This window comes from Perissodus microlepis, chromosome 13 (genome assembly GCF_051167445.1).
Source record: "Perissodus microlepis isolate ML-2025 ecotype Zambia chromosome 13, ASM5116744v1, whole genome shotgun sequence".
NCBI classification, from domain to species: Eukaryota; Metazoa; Chordata; class Actinopteri; order Cichliformes; family Cichlidae; genus Perissodus; species Perissodus microlepis.
The window spans coordinates 13,287,815-13,315,464 of record NC_140473.1 but is presented as its reverse complement, the minus strand read 5'-3'; the positions used below and the strand labels follow the sequence as shown (position 1 = coordinate 13,315,464).

General features: G+C 37.1%; 1 protein-coding gene across 8 annotated transcripts in view; it reads left to right on the top strand.

Moving 5' to 3' along the window:
* Positions 1–27,650, top strand: part of adgrb3 (adhesion G protein-coupled receptor B3) — a 117,003-nt gene that overhangs the window by 31,053 nt on the left and 58,300 nt on the right. For 5 of the 8 annotated variants that reach the window (XM_084947644.1, XM_084947642.1, XM_084947640.1 and 2 more), the window contains exons 3-4: positions 21,105–21,215; positions 23,756–23,917. The exons of 2 other annotated variants lie outside the window; for them this stretch is intronic. In XM_084947644.1, the coding sequence (XP_084803770.1) occupies positions 21,105–21,215; positions 23,756–23,917 (273 nt within the window). The remainder of the gene's footprint in view (positions 1–21,104; positions 21,216–23,755; positions 23,918–27,650) is intronic. One more of the 8 variants, XM_084947643.1, reaches the window with a different exon arrangement.

Sequence of the window (27,650 nt, the reverse complement as noted above, 5' to 3'; positions counted from 1 at the left end):
ATAAGTGATAGGTGGGTTAGCTCATTTTGGAAATGTACCCATCTGAGACTATCTGTACTGACCCAGCTCAATATCACACAAACAAACCAGACATCTGCTCCGCTGCACTAAACCGAGGGGCAGTGCTGAAGAGCAGAAAGACTCGCAGAAAATATTACTAGGCAATGCTTTTAATCTTTGATGCGCTTTACTAAGATTTCAGCTGCAAGTGAAAGTAGAAACAATATTGCAGGCTCAGTAGCTAACATTAATAAACATTGTCATTTTCCAGGACAGAAGCTAAATCAAGCAGACATCAGAGCACTGAACCCCACTGAGTTAGCAAACAAAAGTCTTCTTGTTCTAACTCCAGAAGCTGCACTTTGTGCTGCTTGTGGCATTGCTTTCTCCTTTGCCCTCCCCTTGCTCGCTCAGAAATGCTGCTGAATAGAGAGATGGTGCGACTCTAGTGGGGTTAGATGCAGGAGGAGGTGGATAAAAAAGGGCATCGTGTAAGTGGAGAAAGCCATAATATGATGAGATTAACAGCTCTTTCGTTTTTTGTCTTCATCAGCTGATGTCTGGCCTGATTGCATGAATGTCTCGCATTATGAGATCAAATGAGCTATAGAGCTAACAAGACTGAGTCGACAGCAGCGTTGCCAGCTCTCGTGCTTCAGGCGTGTGGCACGTGCTTTCACCTTTAGTCTCATGCTCTCATGCTGCCCAAACTAATCTCAAGCCAAATACGGGGAAGCCCAAAGCCCTACTTTTATAGAAATAAAAACACGTAAGTTAAACAGGATGTTTTCTGCACTATGAACTCTGTAGATCAGGCTTTTTTTCTGTGCTTCAGCACCAACACTGATCCATAAATATCGCAGAGCACAAAAGTCACTTCATGTGCTTAAGTTGCCAGAGGCGCACACACAGACCTCTCTTTAAGAGGTTATTAATGAGAGTCACCAGAATGGAATCCTTGTACGTCAAAGTGTTAACAGTTGAGCTTTATGCTTCCGGCTGTTTGTAGGACTCTTTCCTTTTAAATACCTGCAGCTTCAAAGGGTTACCTAGAGGATCCATATGCTCTTCTACAAAAACAGCTGAGCACATTAACACACCTGGTACAAGGGTGGTAAATTCATTAATTATTCATAACTATTAATTATTCCAGACACAGAGGCGAGATTGGTCAGGACCTAATGGCAAAACATAATCTTTAGTTTTTCTTTTTACCTGAGAGTTACAGTGTTACAGTTTTAGAGTTTAATCATCTGTTACACAGTGGACCTCCTCAGGTGAAGTCCTGAACTCCATCACAGACAGCAGTGTGTGTGTGTGTGTGTGTGTGTGTGTGTGTGTGTGTGTGTGTGTGTGTGTGTGGCAATCCCGGTCTAGAGGCGTACTGCCAGGCTTTATGTCTGAAATAGCTGCCAAGACATTTTAGTTTGAAACATAATTTCAACCTCATGGCGGCCACAGTGGGAAAGTTATAGATTCTGAGATACTTCACAGCAAAAGTGAAAACTTTAACTTGCTACTAGCTCTAGGGAAAAAGACATAAAAACTAATAAAAAAAAATAAGTCATAAAAAAATCATCACGTTTGGGTACAATGAATTTAATAGTGTAGTGTCTGAAAGTAATCCCTCGAATGACCTAAAGTTCATCTGTGACTGATCGTCTGTATCAAATTTAAAGAAATTCCCTCAAGGCGCGCTTTAAATATTGCCTTTAGGAGAACGTGAAACAGGCAACCCAAAAATAAAATGTCTCCGACAACTGCTGTTGCTGCCGCAGAGGCATAATGCTATTTAAAGTACCTGCAGTGCTTCAGTCAGTGATGCTGATGATATGTTTTTATCGATTGTGTCTGTTCTTTTAAACACGCAGGACTATGTAAGGTTTACTTTATACAAAGTGCAGGCAACAGAAAAAAAATTTGAGATGGCACGATACCACTTTTTTAAGTCCGATATCGATACCGATATCATAAATTTGGATATCTGCCGATACCAATATGAATCCAATATAGTGTGTTTTTTAATCAATAAAACTGTTTTTTTATATCTTGCTGCATTTTGTATAAGTTCATACTCAAGTTTAAATAAACAACAACACTAATACTATTCTGTTATACCTGTATGTAAAAAATACACTGCACCCAAAATATTTCATAGTTCAGCAATACGGATCAATCTAATAAACTTAAACCTTCCTATTCTGGTATTTTAAAGAGTACTTAGCAGAAATATTAAGCAACCTAACTAATAGGGTTGCAAACTCCCAGCAAAAAAAAAAAAAGGAAACCACCCTCCACCTCATGATGCTTAATCGACGTAATCAACTTTAATTTGATGCAGTGTGAAAAAAAAATGCACAGAAATAAATTATTTTTCAAGAATAATTAAATAGATTCAACATCTTTCTTCAACAGAATTGCAGAGATGGTACCTTCCCAAAGGAAAAAGTACTATAGCTTACTATGGTATATTAGACTTAACAGTTACTATATACAGTAATGGACTTCTATACATTTTACATCAGATTAAAACTTTGGGTGTAAGATTCAGATAATTATTTATTAAAAGCTAGACATTTTAAATGAGAATAAGAAAGAAAAGTATGTCTTTGTGCCCCCATTTTCCCTGTTCATGCCCTATCGGCCCCCCTGGCTAAACTTTGCTAGATCCGCCCCTGCACAGTTACCAGCGTCAGCTACGTAGAAAAGGATCCTGGTTTAGAAAGTAATATTAAATAAATTCTAACAACAGCTTATCAAGGTTAAACATGCTGCTTTTGTTCAGCCGCTGGTTTCCTCTTTCTGGTGCAAAGTGGGCCAAAAACAAACAAGAGAGAGGGACTCGTGACAGAAAAGCCGATCAGCTGATCATTGATCAGTTTCTCGATTGAAGTAGCAGCAGGAGAGGGAGGGGGAGAGAGAGGCAGTCGCTCCATATATTGGTTGTTAAGCTTAACGCTGGAATGCTTTACAAACATTCAGAGATGAACTTATACACTTGCTTTACTTCTCTCTGGGATAACTTTCTCGGAGATGAAATGCGGGATTGGTAGCGAGGCTACAAATACACACAGCCGCTCTATCACATGAGCACACTGCTCCGACATGCTATGGTTATAAGCCGAGTTACGCTGTGTCGCAAGTTTTGTGAGGTGCTTTTTTGATATTTAATGGATCGGATTACATTTTTTATTTCTCTCCGATATCCGATCCAGTAATTTACATCAGTATCGGACCGATACCGATGCGTAATATCGGATCGGTCCATCTCTAAAAAAAATACATCAAATCAGTAAAAACACCACCTGTTTCCTTTCTCCTAGAAACAGTTATGCACAGCTTTCTTCTTCTCACTGACAATCATTATTTATTATTCCGGCTGCATGTGTGGGGTCACTGTTATGACTGATAATGAATTTGGCACCAATTAGGTGCCTCCCCAGTGGTATATCATGTCACCCAAAAATGTATGTCATAATTCATATTTGATTACTGTTTATACACATTTTAACCACTGAATGCAGCAGTAAAAACTACCAGCTTTATTTACAAGCTAATTTGTGGGTTAATGAATTCTCCCCCTAAGCAGCCCCTGAAGAAACTTGCTTTGTTTAATAAATGCACTAATAAAATATATTTAATAATAACTTTAATAGGCACTGTAGGCTCCCATTACATTTATTTGTCATCAGGTTTACGACAATAAATTTAATGCCGGAGTTAAAGTTAAACTGTTTATTAAAACCACATTAGGTGGTATTTTTGCAGCTAAAGAAGTCAGCAATATTAGTTTAATAGAAAGCTGAGTGCTGCATCAGCATGAGTGGATATAAGGGTAAGTTGACCCTCAACAGATATACTTTACAGATGCGATGGTGTATACTGCATTATAAAATAATAGTTGCACTGGGTTGAGTTTATGGAGGTCTATGGAGGCAACAGTGTTATATTTAAACCTTTACTTGAAAGGGTCGGGCGTTACCCAGATCCAGGAGAAAATGAGAAAACAAAAAAGGAGAAGTGAGGGATTGAAGCTGTAGTCATGAAAGACTGTGTATCCTGCTCTTCTGAGATTCCCCTTGGAAGTTACTTTGGCTGTGTGCGTCTCATGGTTAAAACACGAAAAGTTAAAGCGGACGTCTCTAACGTGCGGTACAAATGTGGCTTTAACAAAGCAAAAGAGCCCTTTCAGCTAATTGTAAGTTGATCACGGGGGAGGTCACTCGATGCATGCTGCCAAGCCGTGGCTGACCGAGGCATTAAAAGAAGGAGAAACAGGAGCAGCTCATTTGTAATGAATTATTAAGAATGTCATATAATGAATCCTGTCTCCTGTCTCTGTGGGGTGCCTGGAGACACCGGAATTGCTGATTGCTCTAACTTCAAATGAATGTATTGCATTTTGCATTAACTTATAAATATAGTCATAGAGAAAGTGTCTGGGCTCATTAGTTTGAGCTATTTACATGTCACTATGTATTAGATGAAAAGCTACATATATTTTGCAACTTTACAAATAATTATGCTCAACACACAGAATGAAGCAGTATTAGCCGTTCTCCAAATACCAGTATTTGGTTTAAATATTTGTAGTTCTATCAGCAGTATACACAATGCCAAATCTGTAATCACAATAAAAGGTGTTTGCCACTATTTCTATAGACAGAATTAACACACAAAAAAGAAAAGCAGTGTCATTAAAGTGACCTTGATTTATCAATAGTATTGCTGGGTTGCATCCCAATTATAATGCTCTATGCTTGCCTGATGCCCCTGAAGAATAGCTGTCTTTAATGTTCTTTGAGTATTAAAGATTGACTTGTGAGGAAATACATTTACTGTCCCTATTTATGTGCATACCAGCCATTATAGATTACTGGTATTGATGCTTTGGAACAGCTGATCTTGTCATGAAAAAGAGCTATGCAAATGTGGACAGTGAAACCTGGAAGAAACCTCAACAAGCAATAAAAGTTTGCTTTGAAAGAAGAGCGACAAATCAATAATGTTATGTAAGCAGACCTTTGATTAATTTGAATTGGTCTGCGTTATGTAATTTACACAGTCTGGCATAACAGCACGGTATGGGTGAAGTGTTACCAAATGGTATCAAGTTATGTGTTCTCTTATGAGAGCAGAAATAGAAGCTCAACATATGTAATAGCATTCTGGGTACGTGCTATCAGAAGTAAAGCAAATGACTGTTATAGAACCAGCTATGGATATGTGCGTGAAACTGTCACTGGTGCCCCTCGGCTACAATTCATATCTAAAAGGAGGTACATCTGTCAAAGACCAAATTAGGAAATATCTTGAATGATTATATATGTTGTGGTGGGTAGCTGGTTGGATGTGACTGGGACTCATGAGCTGGTCTTCAAATAAGGACCGGAGAACAGGAGCTGTGTGGGAGCTGTTGGAATAGTTCTACCAAGCACTGGATAGAAAAGCCAATGAGAAAGACTACCAAGGCGTTTTATTTTAGGTTAGGCTAAAGTCCTTACTGTCTTGTTTTTGATTTGCATAAACAAGACACTTTGTGCAAACTACAGAAATACCAAACCGATTCCAAAAAAGTTGGGATACTGTGCAGGGTGAAGCAGAATGCAATGATTTCCAAATCTCATAAACCCATAGTTTAATCACAATAGAGCATATAATTCAAATCACATGTTTAAACTGAAAAAAATTTACCATTTTCAGAAAAATATAAGATCATTTTGAATCTGATGGCAGCAACACACCTTGAAAGGTAAGACATGTTTACAACTGTGCAGCATTTCCTCTTCTTGTATAAACATCTGGGAATTGAAGAGGCCAGTTGTTGGACTTTGCTGTGGAACGTTGTCCAATTCTTGTCTGATATAGGATTGTAGCTGCTCAGCAGCCCTGGGTCTTGTTGTATATTTTGTTTAATGATGTGTCAAATGTTGTAAAAGGTCGGAACTGCAGGCAGGCCAGTTCAGCACCCTGACTCTAAAAGGCCATGCTGTAGTAATAAATTAGATGCAGTATGTAGTTTAGCATAATCTTGCTGAAATATGCCAGTTCATTTTGGATTGAAGAACCTTGTACCTTTCAGCACTGATGGTGCCTTTTCACATGTGCAAGCTGCCAATTCCATAGGCAATAATGCATTCCCATACCATCAGAGATCCAGGCTTTTGAATTGAGTGTTCATAAAAAGCCATTTTTGGTCGACAGTGTCCATATTTTTCAAAATGAATTTGAAATTTCAATTTGTCTGGCCACAAAACAATTTCCCACTTTGACACAGTACATTTTAAATTAGGCTAAGCGCAGCATCATATGGCTTCTTCTTTGCCTGATTGAGTTTTAACCTGCATCTTAAAATGGAACTGTGAATTGTGTTTATAGACAATCATTTGTCTGAAAGGGTTCCTCAGCCCATTCAATGATTTGACAGACATCATGTCTGTTTTAAATGCAGTGAGCCTCAGCCAGCCTGAGGACCTGGACTCTGGTAACCCTGTGAAGCTGCTAATATCGATTTTCAGCCTTGTCCTTTGCGCACAGAGATTTCTCCAGATCTTCCGAATTTTTTGATGACATTATGTATTGTAGACAATGAGATATTTTGTCTTCATAATATTATGTTTAAGAACATTATTCCGAATCATTCGACAACATTTGTAGACTTGGTGAATCTCTCTTCCTCTGTATAATGCTCTTTTTTTAATTTCTAATTTTTTATATATACAGTCATGTTACTGATCTATTGCCAACTAATTGCATTAGTTGATAAAAGTCCCTCCAGCTGTTCCTTTGTAGTACCACTTAGTTTCCCAGCCTTTTGTTCCACAATGCGTAAACTTTTGAATGTGTTGCTGCCATCAAATTCAAAATTAGCTCATATTCTATTTAAAATGATCGATTTTCTCATGTCTACTGTGAATAAAAAACTGGTGTATAAGATTTGTAAATTAAGTTTTTTTTACATTACTTAATTTTTATGTAGAATTCTCAAGGAGTGTTAAATGTTAACAAAATAATCACGATGTTTTGGTAAAAATGGTTACTTGACATTAGTGCCAAATAATACCATCAGCAGACACTGCTTTAGCCATGAATATAAACATGGGCACTAATAATTATAAGTAATAATTATAAGAAAAGTATGCTAATCTTTGCCTGTTTATCCAACTACCAGAAAAAATCCCTAGAATTCCTGACATCTGTGAAGCTGTAACAAATAAATGTGCCAAGATCCCAACTTGATTGATCAGGTAATAAAATAATGTTTAAGAGATAAAGATTTATTTTCTTGATAATGATCCGGTAATGCCATAATTCTAGGGATCCTGCCATTTCATGGTAAATATGCATAAAGTGTTCATAAAAAAGTAATCTGAGAGCTGTTTTATTTCATTCATTATAAATATTTACTCATATCTTAATCAAATTTTCTGCCCAGTGGTTGGAAACTGGTTCTTGAGAGCCAGGAAAGTAAAAAGACATAAAATGGCCTCAAGCGTGTGTGACTGGATGATAAAAGAAGAAAACTGGGAAAAAAAAGAATAGTAGTTGTAGTTGACGAATGCTTGATGACAAGCTTGCCTAAATCTATAGCATATCCCCACAGAATGATGACAAGCAGAGTGAAACCTATGTAAATTTAAGTCATAAAATAGAATTTTTTACATCTACAGATCAGATTTTTATTCACTCATTTATATGTTTAGGTACTTTATTAATACACAAACATACTACCGATGAACACATTACAAGAAATTCTCCATTTTAACATTTCAAGTCATTTTCTTTTTTAAAAAAAACTAAAGTAGTAGAATAAGTAATGCCAAATTATTAGTTTTGTATCTAAGCTGCTGTAAAGTTAGAATTCAGAGTTCCTATTTATACACACAGCAAACAGTTAAACTGTATGAAGTTATATACTAATGCAGTAGGAAAATTTGTTTATTGTGGGGAATATGGTATTGATGAGAATTATTAAACATAACAATGTATGTATATATATATATATATATATATATATATATATATATATATATATATAGAAATTATATATAGAAATGCTTGCTTAATTATGGGGAACTGTAGCAATAATGAATATTATAAAGATAATCAGTTAAACCACAACTGAAGAACGTAAAGTTACTTAATAAAAAGTAAATTTAAGTAACTAAAGGCAATATTTAAAAGGAAATTTAATTTAAATGAATATAACTTAGAGAATGAAACACAGGTACCATCTTTAGATACATAGAACACTTACTGCTAATGCTACAACAAACAAAGACACAACAATAACACAACAACATAGACACTATTGACACATACACAAAATAAACAAAATAGTGGATAAATGAATGACTGTAAAAGCAGCACTTAGAGAGAAAATACGCAACTTTTGAGTAAATGTTGAGAAGCAGTAATTGTTCCCCCGAAACACCTGATAAATTGAGTGGTGTTTAAAATTGTGTCTCCAAAAAGAAATGAGGTGATAGTAAGTTCAGTATTTTACTGAGTACAGATTGTTCATACCATTGGGATTAGTATATCTTTAAGAAATATGAGGAAAATACTACATATGAAAGATTATTAACCATTAAATTTTGTCAGACAAGAAAACATATTTCTTACTAGGAATGTTCATGGGGACTAATTTGGTAGTCATTTAAATAACAGAAAATCTAGTTTAGACTAGATTAGACTAGACTAGACTAGGGTTAAACTAGTCTAAAAGACTTAAAACTGATCTCAATTTAAATCAACAAATTTAAAGATTACGCAGACCAGTATTGTGTTGATATATCAGGAGCTATATGGAACTGTATAACATTGCAAACACAAACAACGTCTGATTAGTTTAGAGAGTCTTGTTAAACTTAACAGTGCTAACAGTAGTAACCTACATACATGCTAGCATCCACATACTTGTGCAGAATATAATTACTCCTGATTACTGACCAATTACCACTGTTACTGGTTAACACTTTTTATGTTGCCCCTCTGCTCATTTACAAACTGTATTAACAAAGAGTCCTCTGGGTAGTGGCCGGAGGCGCTGTGACATCTTTGAACCAGTAATCACTGTTACATATTAATAAAATAAGAATAATACATTTATCTAACTAGTATTTCTGGTGCTAACTAGCAAGTGCAGTAACTCTTAAATATCTTATTGACTATTTGCACACATACCTATTTCTAACATACTGAAACCTCCAGTTATGGCAAAACAAGCAATTTGAAAAATAAAAAAATATCATAATTTCAGAATGCACAGGATTTTTTATCTCCTTTTTTAAATGACGGTGATACAGAGACACTTCAATACTTTTAAAACACCATATACTTTTTTTTTTTTGTTACTGAAGTGAATTTTCATTCAGTCTTTATAATTAAATTAAAGTTTATAATTCAAGAAAATCTTATTTTTGTTCTTTGTTGCTCTTTGGTAAAACAGCTTATCACATGGCTGTTAACTCAATTACTATTCCAGAGAATGGCCTTTTTCTGGCTTTGGAAGATTTAGCTGTTACCTGGAAGGGAGGTCTGTGCTGACAGGTTTAAAATGAGGTGAAAAGGTGCTTTCATGCATTATGATCCATATGCTTATCCATGTGTTGGGAACAGAAAATCTATATGACTCTTGTGAGTCATGTAGAGTGTATTAATACATTTCTGCATCTCTAAAACATAAATGAACAGAAATGTTATACAGTCTACTTTTATTCCATCCTTTGCATCTTAAATGCATCCTTCTATGTAACCATGTCTTTCTATATATTTTGCATATATTTAAAAAACAGTCTGTGCATATAATTTCATATAATTTACATCTAATACATCTTGGTTTAATCCTGCTGTACTATGCCTGCATAGTTTTCTGCTGTAGTACATGGTACAGTATGCCCTCTGATTACCCTTTTTTATATCATTTTATGTCCAGGGAGATTCAATTACTGGCTGAATATTGTTGATTTATGTGACCATTCAGCACTGCCTGGATTTAAAATCAGGAGGAAATGCAGAAAATATGCATTCATCAGTGACGCTAAATACCATAATGAGGTGAAAGGATAGTCAGGATTAAAATGGTTCCCTCAATGTTGCGCACTATCCTTTTCTAACTATCTAACTCTGTGTTTTGGGGGAAAATGTAGTTATTGATGCCCTTGAACTTCTGCTTAGTTTAATAAATTCTAATTAGATTAGAACCAGGGAGTGCATGAAAAGGCAGCGTCTTTTTCTTTGTTGATTAGGGTGGAAAAAAATATATGCATATGGCTACATTTTGTGCACTGAGAAGTTCATTAAAACTGCTTTCACAGAAGAGCAAGAGAAGCGAAAGAAAATGTTTTTGTCATTCAGGCTCACATAGACATCCCATTTTGTTTGTTGTGTGAGAAACACAAAATGAACAAGCGGTTGCCTTCGTTTGAGGGAAGCGGATTTCTTTTTAGTGTGACAACAGTGAATAAGCATTTTATCGATTATAAGTATTGATTAGCTAATGCATGTACTGCCACATTTATCATGAGAATCTGTCAGAATATGAATCAAATTAAATGTAAACACTTGGAGGTAAAAAAAAATCCCAACAAACTGGGAGATATTATATGAACACTGACTGGGATGAATTATTTCCTGTAAATTAACTGCTCCTGGTACCATCAGTGAGTTGACAAAGGGATATGCTTTAAATCACCTTCAATTTTTAAGGCTTACTGCACTTTTAACCAGAGGCAGAAGACCTTAGAGCTTTGACTGCATATCAGACAGGTACATCGACAATAATGTGAACTGGCTGACAATAGGTCAGACAGGCTATTCAGCCAAAGCTATTGGGCGGCTTGGGTGTCATGAGCCTTTAAAACTCCACGTTCCTCTGCAGTGAGTGTGTCACCAGCTCCCTATTTCAGTGCTCTGCAGTGCACAGCTGAATGGACAGCAGCCATTGTGTGCCCAGATAATGCACTTCAATCATCCTTAATGTCATCATAGCCAAAAAGGCCCAGAAGCTCAGTTGAAGAGGCTTTATTTCCCTTCATATCCAAGACCAAAAAACAGGGGCTTTAATAACAAGATTAAGGACTGTGATTGTTTAGCGCTAATTATGCTGACCAGCTGTAGAAAACCCATGTTGTGTGTATAAAAAGGGAAATGTGCAAAAGTGTGACTGTTGCAGATGCAACGTTGCTTGAAGCCTCCAGGTGAAAGGCAGTTAAGCAGTCACGTTAAGGTAAAAGCTGATGTAACATAATTTGTTGTGTTCAACATTTTTTTTTACATAACACTTAATATTCTGGACATGGCAAGCTGCAGGGAAAGCTCGTGGCGTGGTAATCAATTCCATACAATGGCCAACGGTAAGATGTTGAATGGCTAATTGACCACAGTAATGGTGCATGTCTATGTGGTGGTGGACGATGGAGACGTGCACATTAAAAAACAATTAATTTCCAATACTAATGTCACTCTTGGCTGCCTCTGCTGCTGCATATAACAAGAAGCTGTCACTGAGAAGTCATTTCGTACTCCATCTAGGATTTGATCCAAGGAAGACAAAGTTAGAAGGTCTTTTTGGTGGGCCGAGGTACATTTTGTGTTTACTTTTATCGAGGTTATGTGAGAATTTAGGCTTCTCTTTAGGTTAATGAGTTTATTTAGCACTTCTCTTTCTTTCTTTGTAAGAAATTAATGTCATGGTCTGGTCATGGACGGATTACATTTTCTGCTTCTAGCCACTGAACCAAATTTCTTTTACTCGTGTTTACACTAAACTATTTCAAGCTTCAACCTTCAATTTTGTACTTTGCCAGCTCCACACGGCAACAAGACATCATGTTTAAAATTTTGTATAATTTTACCATCCATTCATCGAGACATGTCTGTGTTCAGCCATCACTGATAAATACTGCTTTTGGTTGTGAGGTGGGTTTTTTGTTTTTGGAAAATGTTTGCATAGAGTTTTAATTCATGTCGGTTATTAGCACTCACTGCAATTATATTAAACTCCAAAATAATCACAAAAAGACAGTAACCTAATTTCCCCTTCAATCCACATGTAAGAGAAAAGCCTGATAATGCAGATATTGTTCTGAAAGCTGTGGGAGACTACAGAAACATCTTTGTTGGTGTCACATTTGTTGACAAGGTAAACAAAGCACCTTTTTTTTCTACTGATGAAAAAAATGCAGATTTTATCTAGAGTAGTGTGTGTGTGTGTGTGTGTGTGTGTGTGTGTGTGTGTGTGTGTGTGTGTGTGTGTGTGTGTGTGTGTGTGTGTTGTCTCCCATTAGCACTGGCAATACAGCTGTTTGTACATAGACACACTGTGCTGTCTAGTTAAGGAGAAAGTCCAGAGAAGGAGAAATTTGCAAATGAACGGGAATTATCTTTCATTTGTTTACTGCCTGGTTTCTTATCATTTTGTATGAGGTTTATTTCAGAAGCTTCTAGTGGATAATAACCCGGAACCTTCTTCAGGACCCCTCTGAAAACATCAGAAATTAATTATCCTGATTTTTTTTTCTAATGTACTCTTCCTTTTCCAATTTCCCTCAAGTGTTTTGGCCTATTGAAATGACAATTATCTCTTAAAAAAACCCAGTCTAATTTTAGCAGCACTATTCAAAATAATTTAAAATCAAGCTAGCACGTATTTACTCTATTAGTTTAGTATTTAGCTTCTCTTTGATCTTTTCTTTGATATGCAATCACAGGTTTCTGGATGCTGGCATTAAACCTGAAATATTTACCCAGCATGATTTAATCATTGTTGTTAAGACTTTTCATGGTTTTTGTGACAGAAAGTAGCAAATGTTACTTATTTAACTTTGCTTTTCTGTTACAAAAAAACTTACAGAGAAAGGCAAGAAAAGACTTTACAGAAGCTAAAATAGGCCAAATTAAAACGTAGCACACAGTAACTTTGTGTTTGTGAATATTATGGGTTTCCAGAGATCATCAAGTGGTTAAATCCCCTGACTCTTGAACTAAATGCTCCTCTTGTCCTGGGACTGAATCCCTACAGAGCTTCCTCTCCTATGTTTCCAATTCTCTGTCTCCCTAAACACTTTATTACAGCCTAAACAGAGAATACAGAAGCACTGCCACCCTTATTTTAAAAAGAAAACTGTACGGAGATGGTAGGAGTTCACCCTTTTCATTTCTCATAAGAAAGGAGAGATTTGCTTAATTTGTGGTTGTTAGTAATAAAGAATTCTGACAAAGAGTTTGTTTTATGTAGTTTGAGGGGTGTTATTTATCCATCTATTTAGAATAAATTCTTATTAATTGCCAATTTTAGCTTAACAAAAGCACAAACATTGCTGTATTTTGTGCTAAAATATAGCAGGAGTGTCATATGAACTATAATAAAGCTGGAGCTGTTGGTTATATGGTCTTATTTGAAGAGCTGAATATGAAGAGCTACATTATAATGTCTCCATGCAACCTGTCGGGACAAACAAAAAGTGAAAAATAAAATTTCTACTAAATGAATGAAGCCTAAATTTTGTATGTGCTTCATAATAAAATATAACTAGTTATTGCAGTCAGGTACAGGCACGCTTTGTTTCAAATCTTGTAATAACTGAGATTGTCTCGCGTTTCCCGACTTGGTATCAGAATCCATTAAATGAAAATCCAACTGCGCTGTTGTTATGCCCTGACTTGTCTGAGGACATTTCCGCATCGCTTCTACATCCCTTGTAATTATTTTGGAGAGCGTATTTGGTTTAACATGAGCTTAGCCAATGAGCCAAGACAGGGCATGTTGCAGGCATCTTCCTCATGACTAACTTGCATATGACACAATGTTCCCTGTGCTGATAGATGCAGGGTGGCAGTCTGAAGCAGTGGGTTTTACCACTGCAAAAGGATCCGACGTGATTGGTGCTGTGGAAAAGCTGACAGCATGAATTATGAAAGTCTCATTAGGGCCTGTTGGAAATGATTTATCTTGCTACGAAATATGGTCATCCGACCACATTTGCTTCCATGGTTACAGAGTTCATATTGTGTTTTGCTCATTTAATTTCTTAGGTGTATCATTTTCTGTTTATTAGTGAGGAATTTCCATGAACGGCGAACCATGACTCTATTAAATCGAAGGTCACTACTTGGTATGCCAAGCAAAATGGCTCAGAAAAGGACAAGGTAGGCTCTTTGAAAATTGGCTGCAGTCACAAAGGTGCTAAAAAATGTGTCGTGTTTCTCACTTGACAGATGCATTGCTTGGCATGGTGGCGTTGAGCTTGGCAGTGTGTGTGACTGCCAGGTCATCTACCGTGGTTGTACGTTTCTAAACCGATGCCAGGAGTTGCTGCCATAGTTTTTCAATGTCCCTTAGGTGGTGAATTGTAGTAAAGCATATCTCGGTGAATAATTTTGTAAAATTTACAGCAGCATATTAAGATCATACCCTGCTGCCAGAATAAATACATAAATACATCTCTTGTTTTGAGGTGACTGGCCAAAACAAGAGAATATTTCATGAAATGCTTGAGACTGGTGTCCCAGATTTGAAAGCCATCAGTATTTCTATACAATTCATATAACCTGACTTCCCTTTCTGAAATGGTTTCATTAGTAATCAGCTTCCATCCTTGTTTCTGTCAGTGCACAGTAGTCCTTTCAGTTGTGTCCCTGCAGCAGCCCCACTTTTAGTCATGGCTAGTTCAACAGTGTCGCTTTTTGAAAAGACTGGTGATTTTGCAAGTTATAAGCTGCAATCTTGGCATTGCTTTCACTTTAAAATGCTCCATAGGCGGATCTATTTTCTGATAGCACCATGCAGCTGAACTGAAAGCACGACATATGCAGTTACCCACACTGTCAAGCACTGGTGCATCTTTGCAAAAAAGATAACTTTAAAATGCATGTCTATATTTTATCTTGTTTCATTTCCCCCCTCTTAAGAGAACCAACGTGCAGTCTACTTGCCAGAGGTTGATTTGCAAGCATTAGTTAACAACCACAATAATGCAGACGATGCTTTTTGCCTCATTCTTTTAATATAACTCAGCATTTGGACTGTGGAGTCAGCATATAAACTGTGTGGCTTTTGACGATATACATGTTTGGATCAGTTGAAATAATATAAAAACAGAATGCTGATGCCCGTTCCCTGAAGTGTATGGAAAAAGAGGAGGAATGATCTGCTCACGGCACCCAGCAACAGGGCTTCTTGATGCAGTGCTTTGATAACGTCAGAGCTCCATCTAGGTTGCTTTGTGAGGTACTGCTCAATAACCTTGTGATTTAACATTGTGCTGTAAATTATCAATGCAATTTCCACTCATTTGCCTACACATCAGTGATGCAAAATATATCCGTGCTGCTAAGAACAGCCTGCATTCTGAGTGCTTGTCTCACCACACTTGCTCCATTTTTAGGCGACTTCACATGACTTTTCAATGAGGTGCAGTGGCAGTTGCACAGAATTCTAATTTGGCTTCAATCTAAGTCATTAGGAGAGTCAACAGGAAGCAAACAGATGGCAGAAGGAATATGATGGATAATTGTGTGTCTCAGAGGACAATTCGTAATTTGTATCTGATTCCGTGCAACCCCCTCATTTTCTTAATGAAGGACTAATTGAGTTTTTTACATTGGCTCAAGCATATGGTCCCACCAATAGTCAAGGGTTTCTATAATGGTGGTAAGGAGATATCTTGAGGACAACGGAATAAATTTTAAAGACTGTTTCCGGATGGCCTAACATGAGTCAGTTTGGACATGGGAGTCTATTCATGAGCTAAAATATGATGCATCTTCATTACATCATAATCATTGTTATGAGTCATCATCAGTTATCATCACATGTGTTTACTTTTGGACCCTGAAAAGTAGTCTTCCACTGATACTCAGAGAACAAAATGTACTGTCCTGTTTGAGTAAAAATAAAACCTGGTAGTCGAATCTGTACTCTGAATAAATGTATATTTGATGTTTTTATATCATGTTTTTCTTATGTGCCCCACTGTTACACGTTATGACTGACTTTCTTGGACTTTTTTGTTGTTTTGTTTGTTTATTAGAACGTTTCTTTCTTTCCTTACTGCAGTATACTCATTGTTAATTAAAGTTATGTTCCTTTTTTGTATAGAACAATCCATAATCCATCAGAAAAGCTTGTGATCATTTTTCTGCATTGATGTTTATGTTTGAATAACAAAGCAGCGAACGGGGCCTTTAGCACAAATAAGACTTTGTTCAGCTATTAATTACAACACAGCTTTTTTAGCACATTTTCATTCTTACCTTTTTTAAAGACAAACGTCTAGGTTTTTAGGATCTTTAAATATATTTCCATTGTAATTCATAACTTGAACATAAGTCCTAAATATCTAAAAAGGTACCTACTACCCAGAAATATGACTACATTTGACCAAAATTTGTCAGCCTCAGTAGCATAGCTGTTGAGTAATGGATCAAAGTCAAGCCTGAGCTTGAGGGGTATTTCTCTTCCTAGTCTGTGTGGACCGTTGTCTCTATTTTTTGAGAAATTACACTTTTCAAAGTGCAGCTGTAATGAAGTGCTTCTCATTAAAAGCTGCGTTTGTGACAGTCAGTCAGTCAGGCAGGAATGCATGGAGGGCAGTAAGTGAGGTACCCCTGATAGAAGCTACTCATAGCGACTTTGGAGTAAAGGCTCATTTCATGCAAGGTTAGACACATCCGTCATTGGACATGGGTCTGGCTTTTACTACCTTTCAATGAAATTACACATGGAATGTGCCCACATATTGAAGATGGACCTGGAAACGGAATGTCTACCACTGGACTCTGTGGCTGCCGTGATCACTTTCAGTGTTAAAAATCCACCATAGGCAGCGAATCAAAGCCGAATGTTGACAAAGGTCATGGATCCAGGGAACTTGTGCTCTCTTTGATAGTGTGCAAAGTCTTTGTTTGTAATGTGTTTTTGATGCAGTCAGTAGTCACACATTAATTAAATCAAGCATGAATATCTTTGTAAATATGCCCACTAATTAAGCTTTAAGCCTCAAAAATCAGGCTCACATAAATAGTTTGCTTTGGGTTTAAAATATAAAAACACCAGGCTATTCTTCTGGTGTAAGCATCATGTGTAATAATCTGCAGAGGTTACAGTCCTGTGGTGACAAGGTCGGTGCTTCCATGTCCATAATCTGAGCAGACATTTTGTAACATTTTGACCAAATACGTATTTCTCATTATTGTTTTGGCTGCTCCACGGTTGTCGTGGCTGGTTCTGCATGCAGCACTGGCTTTTCTAACAGATGCACCTCTGGAAATCTAACTGGAACAAAGGCGCTATTTTTCTTTCCATTCCAGAGTGGCCACACATATCTCGCAGTAAGATCAACTTGAGACTAGCCACTCAATCATTTCAGCTCCTTAAAGTTGAGAGGAAGGTACTTTTGCTCAAAAAAGCCTAATCTGATTCTCAACCTCTTTATTACTCACCTGATTTGTTGATAATCCCAGACGGTCAAGCAAAATGGCTGCCATTACAAAACTGATGGCACAGCATGGTAATAGAATTTGCTTGCACCTTTTTAAAGGATCCGTTTTATTTTTATTTTTTTTGCACTTACTGAAAATAATTGAAGTTTTGATGCTGCATCACTGAATGGAATGCTAATTCTGCTTCTTCAGTTAGCAAATTAGGAGCTTTTAAAAATGTAAAACGCAAGAAGAGTGTGTGCATTAATTTGTCTGAGGTTTTGTGTATGGATTTGGTAAGAACTGTTGATAGATAGATAGCATTCCTTCAGTTATCAGTACTTTTATGCATTAACTATAAACCAAACATATTTAAAAAAGTAGTTAAGGTGTACATTTGCCATGGCCCTGGCCCCATGTTAAAATGTTGTAGACAGAAAAAAGCAAAATGTGGTTATTACTGATTTATTCACCAAGGACTTTGAAGCAAATGGACCTCCTTTTAAGCCAAAGGAATTCCTCCACAAAAAATGTTGCCTATTTCTGGAAAGCAATCCCAGTATTTCTCATTCTGAAATTAGGCTAATAGGCACCAGAGTAGTTGTATTGAGTTTCTTGTCCAAAAATTGCGTGCTTTGCCAGTGAAGCATTACATCGAGGTTATGTGCAAGAAAAACTAAGTGAACGAATCAGTCACTGCAGGGTAGCAAAGAAAGGTAACAGTGATGGATTTCTCTAAATGGCATTGTCTTTCCTTTGTTGCAGAAGCATGATGGATATCAACAATAAGTATGCTCTTTAGTCCTGACTGAGAGAGAGACATCTCATAAATCTTAAACTTAATTTTCTTTCAAGCACACATTTTAAAAGTTCTAAATACTGGACCAAACTTCAAAATAATTCTGTCTGAAATGGAAGAAATGTTTTCAAGTAATGACATGCTAAATACATCAACTGCGCTCTCTGCCTTGTAACACAGTGAAGACACATTGTTTTGGGGTGTCTTTGACAAATGACAACAGCCTATCCCTCCAGTTATTAAAAATCTGGTTTCTCTCTCATATTCATCCTTACATGGCTACAGGCTTGAATACAATCCCAAGTAGTTCAATTATACCTTATTTCCCTGTACTTTTCTGGTGTCGTGTTTTGACATCTTGCTTCTTCTTTTTTTAATATAAATTCTACCTCAGGCTGTCTAAACACAACATTAGGATTAACATCTTGGCTTTGTGGCATCAAAAGAGGCTCCAATCTCATGGACTTAAAACTGAGATGTCTTCTGCGCTAAATCAGCCAGCGCTAATTTGTGTACCAACAGGTTGAGCCTTTTTAATAGCTGCCTGTCCAGACTGATTTAGAAATAATCACTCAAATATCAGCCACAAAATGATGAATCTGTGACTTCGAAGAAAGACTTGTATTTAAAAATGTGTTAAAAATGTGTGTGTGTGTACTTGCGCTGTAATAATTGCCATCCAAATATCTTACTGACACCACTCTTAATGACATGCTGCAGCGCCTTTGTTGCACTGTTGATCATCAGCTGCTGATTAGGTGTGACTGGCTGCAAGGCTAATATCACCGCTGAGCTGATCAATGTTTCGCAAAGGCACATAATCAACACCATGAAAAAGTATGATAATCATCGATGATTCATGAAGCCAGCGATGTTGATTGGTATCTAAAAATGACAATACAGATTGTCACAGCCCCTGACACCATATGTCCTTTTTGATACCTGAACTGAAACCAAGGTCATTATGCTTTGCACCTTTTTGTTTTTTAATCATTGCTTGCACTGAATGCCACTGAAATGGATACTCATTCAAAAAGACACATCACTTTAAGGGCACCCAGCTAGCCCCACTGAGCCAAGCGGCAAGCTAGTTTTACTGTATGCCGTCGTGTAGCTTTTAGTGTTTTCTTCCATTTGTATGAAATAATTAAAAAGCAGTGCGCGCTGTTATTTTTAAAAAATTTCCCACAAAGAAGCAGGCATTCACACTGACTAAATCAGACAGGCCTTTTATTCTGCCAAATGAGGAATTAGTTTATGATTCAAGACACCACAGGGTAGAGCATGAAACACTGTAAAGCAATAACATGTCAGAGTATCTGCAGCAGTTAGCCTTACACGGCTGAATGTTAGCCTGCTGTTTGTCCAATCATCAGTGTACCTGCTCATTCTTTGTACGACAAAGAGTTCACACTGTGCTTTCTACCTAATTTCAGCAAAACAGATGTGGACATGATCAAATCAGACTGAAAGACCTTTGAACAAGCTTCTAAAGCGTGTTACTTTGTGCAGTCACGGTCCTGAAGATCCCAATCAGCATCAAAAGGCTGCGATGTTTGTTTCTACCTGGCGGCTTTCCCTCCTTTCATTGTACCCTCTTAATATTCAAATTTTTTATGCGAGCACAAACACAGTTTCCTTGATGCTATACTGGGTAGTGATGTTGTTTGAATCTAGCTGCCCTGATTTCTTTATTTATTTTTCTTAATCCAATCACGGAACATGTTTGTTGATGTGCTTTGGTTAATGCCAACAGTCTGATGCGCGGATTAGACAACTGTCTTTTCTGTACTCAAGTGATTTACCGTATAATTAGTCATAACATTTCTAACTTTCTGTGTAACGTGATCAGATCAGATGACAGATTTCTCCCTCTGTGGCTCACTTTGAGGGAGGTCAGTCTTTCGAGGCTTTCGGCTTGGTGCTGGGATTTAGGAAAACGAGGCTACAAACTCTATTAGGAGAGATCATTTAAGCACTCCTATCAATGGCTGATGCATTGTATTGTCTAATGTACTAACATAAGTTATGTGTAAATCTGTTGTTAATGCATCACCTGCATTGCCTATTTGCGAATGATAAAATCACCTCATTAGGCTCACACTGCCATAAGTAATGCTAGATTTTAATTAAAAACAAGAGTTCAAAAACAATTTGCATGAGCTATTTACAGTATGATACATCTGCTTAAAAGAGCTGATGCAAATTCCTTTCTAATTGCAATATTTCTAGCATCACTTTTCTCGGTGTCGCTTGAAAACACTGTACTCATTGTCTCTTTGTTCCTTTATGGGAAGCAAAGAGGGCATTCATTGTAATGAATACAGCTCAGAATACATTTGTCTAAGCCTCTCAGTCTCCTGGACTTGCCCATCCAAAAAGAAATGACACAAAGATGACAAAGTGTTGAGGAAACCGTGGATCAATAGCATGTTATGTCCATGACCCCCCCTCCTCTGTGGCTTTCTGATGGCTTACACATTTTTACTTTCATTTATTTTTCTTTTCTTTTTTGGGTGTGCAGGAGGGTGGGAGGGAGGGAGGGAGGGAGAGAGCTGGTCTAATGAAGTGTTAGTCTTTAAAAACAAACAAACAAACAACAACAAGAAAAAAACAATGTGAGTTTATCTGCATGTTTGCTATGTGTCTACGCTGTGCTTTCAAGCTCAATTAATACTTCCAACTCACCCGTATAAATTCGTTGCATTGTTCTATGCCATAGAGAAAAGGACAAATTAAATACAACCTTGTGTGGTCTTTGTTTCTAGCCATGTACTGCAGTTGCTTCAAACATCCTGAAAACAGTATGTAATAAGCTTTTTGTTCTCAGAACATCATGTTTAAGCCTAGCTTTCATATGAACCTCTATTCTGTCCCATAGAATATGGAATGATCGGAGAGCATACAGTAAAAAGTCAGCGGCCAAGATCAGTTCATGACACAAAGGCCCTGCAGGAGCAAGCTGAATCTGCTAAATTTATGGCACAAACTGGTAATACAATAGTTATGTTTCTTGACTTTATTTTGTTAACTAAACTTAATTTCATCATGCATGCTCTCTCTTGTACTGCACCTTTTAAGTGGAAATGTTTTGCATTATTATTTTTCCTACTCATTCTCTATTGCTACATATGGACGAGGAAGAAAATTTCCCATTTCTCTAGGAGTATTTACTTTGAATATAGGACATAATTGGGTTTTGTGGGTCTGTTTGTTTTATTGTCACATAGTGAGTTGGCGAGTGGATTACTCATACAGTATATTCGGGGAACATTAATTAAACAGCAGTTTAAAACTACGGCCCAGATGTAGTTAATTATTTCCTCCAAGGCGTGATAAATTAAATGTCATTCGATGAAAAAACCCACCCTTTCGGCCAAATATGAAACACATACTTGGCAAAAGTTGAACTGATAGATGTTGCCCTTAGAGATAAAATGAACCTGTGTGGTTTCAGCAAGTGTAGCGAATTCAAAACTTAAATGATCTAAATTCATTATGGCTTTTACGATCCACCATTTTTGGCATTTTTTTAAAATAAAATCAGAAAGTAGTAAAACAAGTTAGGTACAAATCCAAGCAAAATCTTTATTTTGCTTTCATTATTTTTTAAGTATCTTTTGCTTTAATATAGCTAGACAACATTTGTTTTTAGTGGGTGGGTTTAGTTGTAGCTATTATTAAGTTTTTGGTTTTTTTATTTTAAGTTTTGGGAAATGTTTTATTTTTTTCATGTGTTGTTTCGTTTAAATTGCTGTCATTGTTTAAAAACTCCTTTCCTTTCATTGTCATTTTAATTTATGACACACTGTACATGCATTCGCACCACTACTAACATATACTCATTAACATCTCTTCATTTTCCCCACGCTGTAGGTACGTTGTTTCCCTGTCGAGTTGCATCCGCTGTGCTTTTCTGTTTTCTCATTCTCACACAATTTACTCTCCCTGTACTGCCTCATTTAACAAATTGATCCACCTCTCAGTCTATTTTATGATCTACAAAATTAAGGGCAGGGTTAAGACCCCTATTTGGCTGAATCTATGTGTCCTTGTTACAACATGCTGTGAAACTACTTTAAATTCTGATATGATTTGATGACTTTCAATGACATAAATGTATTCAGAGCTGAAATTGAAAATATTTCGCTTTGTATTGAATTATCCCTCCAATGCATAAAGCCTCAAAGAAAATGAATTCTTCACCTGGATTTTAACATAATCATAGAGCAATTATTCGGTGACTACACTCATGTGGGAATTTTATTGTCCACTCACTTGTCACCAAATTATTTATTCTTTTTTTCTTTCATTCTGGCTATCGTGGCTTTGGAAATCACCCCACTGCCTCATCATACTATGCAGCTTTATTTAGCATCTCATGGCTTTTTTGGGGTACCTTTTGTACCATTTAAAATTGAAAGGCTCAATGCGGTTTCTTCCTTTTTATCCTTTAAGTTAACTCAGACATCTCCAAGTTAATGTAACAGCTATGGTCCTTTACCTCGCTAATCTGCTATACTTTCTGCTACGTATGATGATTTAATGATGATAAGTCTGCACGCAGAGTTAAGCAACTGCAAATTCTCCCTATAGATTTAAAGGCCTAGCCCATAAAGACAGACTCACATTCACATCCTGTGGCTTAAATACCACAGATTACACGTCCTTCTGGGCATCCACAATTTAAATTTAAGTGTACGGAAAACCTTCTGCTTTGAGCCACTCATGAAAATGGCTGTGATCTGCTGAATAAAATCAGCTAATTTTCTCATTTTCCTCCATCCCTGCGAGTTAACAACTTGAGCTAGATTAAAAAAATTTTTTTTTTTTTTGAAGCCATTGTCTAAAACACAGAATTTGCTCCAATGTTGTCAAGGAAACTAGATAGTTTGCTGCAGTGCAAGGAAATCCACATTTAAGACCCCTTTCTGAACTAACACCCATTAAATTCCATTTTTATTTTCTCAGATGTTGTCTTTTCTTGCATGCCACCATGAAATTTTGTTTTTGCTTATAGCGAATTTACTTTTTTAAACATAATATTGAGTTCCACTGAAATGCATGACCTTTTTTTTTTTTTTCAATGAATTGAAAGCGATAGATGTAACCCTAGTGTCTACTGTTCATTTTTTCCAACCATAGCTGTACCTTTTCTGTGATCTTTGCATGAATTTGGTGTAAAAAGGCAGATTAATATACAAATTACTCCTACACTGGAGAGCCATTTGTTAATGCTACTACTCCCAGTGATTGCAGCCACAAAAACACTTTTATGCTGCCTGCAAATGGAATCACGAGTCAAAAGAATTAAGCTGCCAATTCAGTATTCATCAAAGATCACATAAAGGTAGAATAGACTGTATGCTAAATTTCTTCTTTAGGACCTCACCCCACCCCGACGTTACTCATGTTGGCTCCTCCCTCTTTTACTCAAACCTGCCCACATTGCCCCACCCTGCCCAGTATAAGCGGTATAAGCCCCAGGACCATACTACTGCATTTAACTAGTGTCACCCTTCTCCCACACAGGTGAATCAGGTGCAGAGGAGTGGTCCCAGTGGAGCTCATGCTCTGTAACATGCGGTCAAGGGTCGCAGGTGCGAACAAGAACATGTGTCTCACCATACGGAACACACTGCAGCGGCCCTTTAAGAGAATCAAGGGTTTGCAATAACACTGCCCCTTGTCCAGGTAGTGTTAGCCGCAGATTCTTGAATATTAATGTTTTGCACCTTTGTTGTTGATATGGGAGGAAATGTGTTGTTCTGTTTTAACAAATTTCTGAATGTGTCTATATTTCCAAATGTATGCAGTAATAATATAATGAATCTAATGCTTTGTTTCTTTGATGTTATTTTGTGAATGTTGTTTTTCTTTTTTCATTATCACTTTTGCGTTTTCCATTTCATATAACTGTGAATCAATTCATCAGCATTGAAATGGTTTAATGACATGTGGATCCACATGGAGCCCGGGGAGCTGTAGATACTGATATATCGTCAGCTTCATTTTCTTGAAGGTCAACTGTGCATTTTAAAATAGCTTTCTTCAAACACCCTTTAAGGCATTTCTTCCTCAATCCATGATGGCATGGCAGATGAGTCACTGGCACTCAGGTATCAGCATCAGATTCTTTGCTGGCTGGTGATTGCAGCATGAAAATGTTTGTCAGAATGAATCTGGTAGAACAGCGTGTCACAAGTAACCCCTGTCAATTTTTATTCTTTTCTCCCTCTTTTTTTACTCCCACAAATAAGTTGATTTAGCGTTCGGGTTTAGTCAAAGTATTTGATGGCGATCATAAACACAGTGCATCCGAGACCGCAAACTCCTAAGTAATTATGGCCGATCAAAAACACTGCAAGCTGCATCCTCTGACATTCTGATTAGTGATGTATTATATCCTATTTTAGGTTGAGTCTGTCAAAGTGGGAAGTTGGTGGTTTTCAAAAGGGCCATTCCTTTAGTGCGCGTCAACACTGAGAGACAGAAAGAGAATGAGTCATCATTATAAAAGAGCATCATTTCAGCCCTGATGTGACTCCTCAATGCCCAGTATTATTCAGTTCAGAAAGCATAAACCCTGCTGAATTATCACTGTGGTTCCAAAACTTTTTTCAAATAACAATGGAGAAAATCACCATAGAACTGTGCCCTGACACTTAGGGGAAAGTAAAGCAATTAGAAATTAAAATTTTTAAAAGAGCAACAAGATAGAGATTCTAATTTGCTTTTCTAATTTTCACTTGTTTAATGGGTTTTTAGTTTAGACCGTATCAATGCACTCCTGCTGTGTTGTTAAATTGCTCTGACTATAATACTTGAAAGATGACGGATTTGCTGTTCTCTTACTTATACTTGAAATCTACCACTAGGATCAAAGAAGTTGTTTTACCGGGTCATCCTTAAAATACTTACATAGCACTAACTATACTTAGTTACCGTAGCAAACTGCTACAAAGAACTCCAGCCTGGCATGGGGCCACATGAAACACAGAGTATACATCTAATATTCTGTAAGGCAGACATATCGATTAGCTTTCTTTGCTCTCTGTGCTATGCCAAGCTTAGAAGAACACCTCCAAAATACATTATGCCTAAAGACACATCACTTCCAGTCAAAACAAACCTTACCTTATAGTTGCCGTGACTGAAAACAGCAACATCGTCTGTGAACGGCGTCCTGAGCTCTGCATCTTGAGATCAAGCATGCTGTTAGAAATCCTGGGCCTACATAAGTTGTGATGCCATACACAACATGATGGAATATGCCAAAATACAGCAACACATCTGCTGTATGAAATATCCCCTGGGTTGTAAAATGCTAGTCCTTTCACAAGCCAAGCAACAAAAACCCATGGCATTTTTCTGTTGAATCTTATTCACTTTATTCTTAGTAGCACAGTCCACAGGAATTCTGATATCTGACATTTCTTCAGTTCAGGGTTTTCTACAGCACTAACATTCAGTGCATATTTAAGGTTACTGTTAGATTCTTAAACTGTAGCACACAATTAGATATTCATCAGAATAACATTTTTCCTTACATATAAGATAAAACCAGGAGGAAAGCACATATGTCTAAAATCTTCCATCCTGAATAAAAGTTGGCATCCTCTGTTTTTGTAAACACTAATATTATTTCTCAAGTCACCATCACAATGTGAAGTTTGGTAAAATCATAAAGAGCTATACCTTTGACATTAAACCCCTCTGGCTTTCTGTTACTTAAGTTCAGTTAGCCGGCAAGCTTTGCAATGTAAATCCACAGGAAGGCTCTTTGATGCCATCCCTTTGAACACGAGAAGGAAGCATAAACTGTGCTAGCTATCTGCATTGCTATGAAGTGTCACCCAAGGTAACAGGTTTATCTTCTTTTTTTCTTTTTTTGTGTAGTCAATTTTTTTTTAGGCAGGATTATATTCTAAGTAAAGTTAGCTACATCATCAGGTCGGGGTTAATAATTTAAAGTTAGGTTGTTTAATGCCGCTCATACTCTCCATAGCTGTAGCTAGCTGCTAGGTTTCCTGGTTTGGTTTGCAGGATATATTCACCTATGCTTAGCATGGGCACTGAGGACAATTACAATGGAATAAAAAATGAAGTGTGTAAAAATAGAAAAATAAGTGGAGAATAAGTAAAACACAGGTCAAAAACCTACACTTTAGAATCAGTACAAATATGTCAAGATTTTACATGCATGATAATATATAGACATTTTGGTTGACAGGTCTTTTTCTATGAAAAAACCCTCTGAATTTAACTGAATTACTGTGTGACAGATGCAAATCTACTCCACTACAGAAGCATTGATTGAGTTATCTGAAGCTACTTCAAACCACTCTGTATCAAAAGAGAAGGCACTCAGAAACAAAATAATAAATACTGTATGGTGACTACAGTTGGGTAAAAGGAGCTAGCTAGCAAGTTAAAAAGGTTAAACTTCACTGGAAAGCAATGAGAAGGCCACCCAAATCCCAGCTTACCTCAAATTAATGAAAACATTCTTGGCAAATGCAGTTGCTTTGTCCATCATCTTGTACTGGTCCAGGAATTTCACCTCTAGCAGACCAATAGCATTGCTCATGGACATCCCTGTAAATCATGGCTGCAGTTCAGAGAAAAAGCACACAAAGGGACAGAATCCTATTCCATCTTTGCTAACTGTGGTGACTGCAAGCTTTGAACTCGAATATTTCAAAGTAAAGGCTTCAGTCACCATGGGCCACTTAGCTAAGAGCATCAAAGTAGCGCCTAGAGGCACGGGCTGGGACAGACGGTAGCTTGCCTCATGGCGGACCATAGGCTTGATCCCAAGATCCAACTACTCTACAACTGATCCTGAGATCTAAAAATTTGTACTGCGGGGACTTTAAGCTTCTGCACAAGCTGTGGACAGCGACCCTTCTGAAGAGGATTTATCAAGCCCCAGCGGCCACTGTACAGTAGTCAGACATACATTACTAAGGTCTTAAGTCCTGTTTGTAGTCAAAAGATGATAAGACCACCAGATATGCTGTGTTTACAACAAACTTCTATTAATTGTGCGCATGCTAATTTGCAAGTGCAAGACATGAGAAATTCCTCCCACACTTCTAAAAATGTAGAGCCTAATCACAGCCACAGCACCGTCCATCTACTGCAGGTTTCTGTTTAACATTTGCTTATTTAAAACATTGGAAGACACACTGAAGCTGAACGCTCATTTTCAATAGCCATCAGAGCTCACCAGAGCCTATACTGCAATGTCATATAGTATTATTTTTTAATATTATGATTTACTTTTGAAAGTGGCCACCTTTCCATTTCTCTCATGCAGAAAATAATCAAGTTAGGTAAGGGTGATATATTAGAGCATAAGTATAAGTTTGAAGATTTATAGATAAAAACAGACATTGACTTTTTGGTAACAAACACAGTTTCA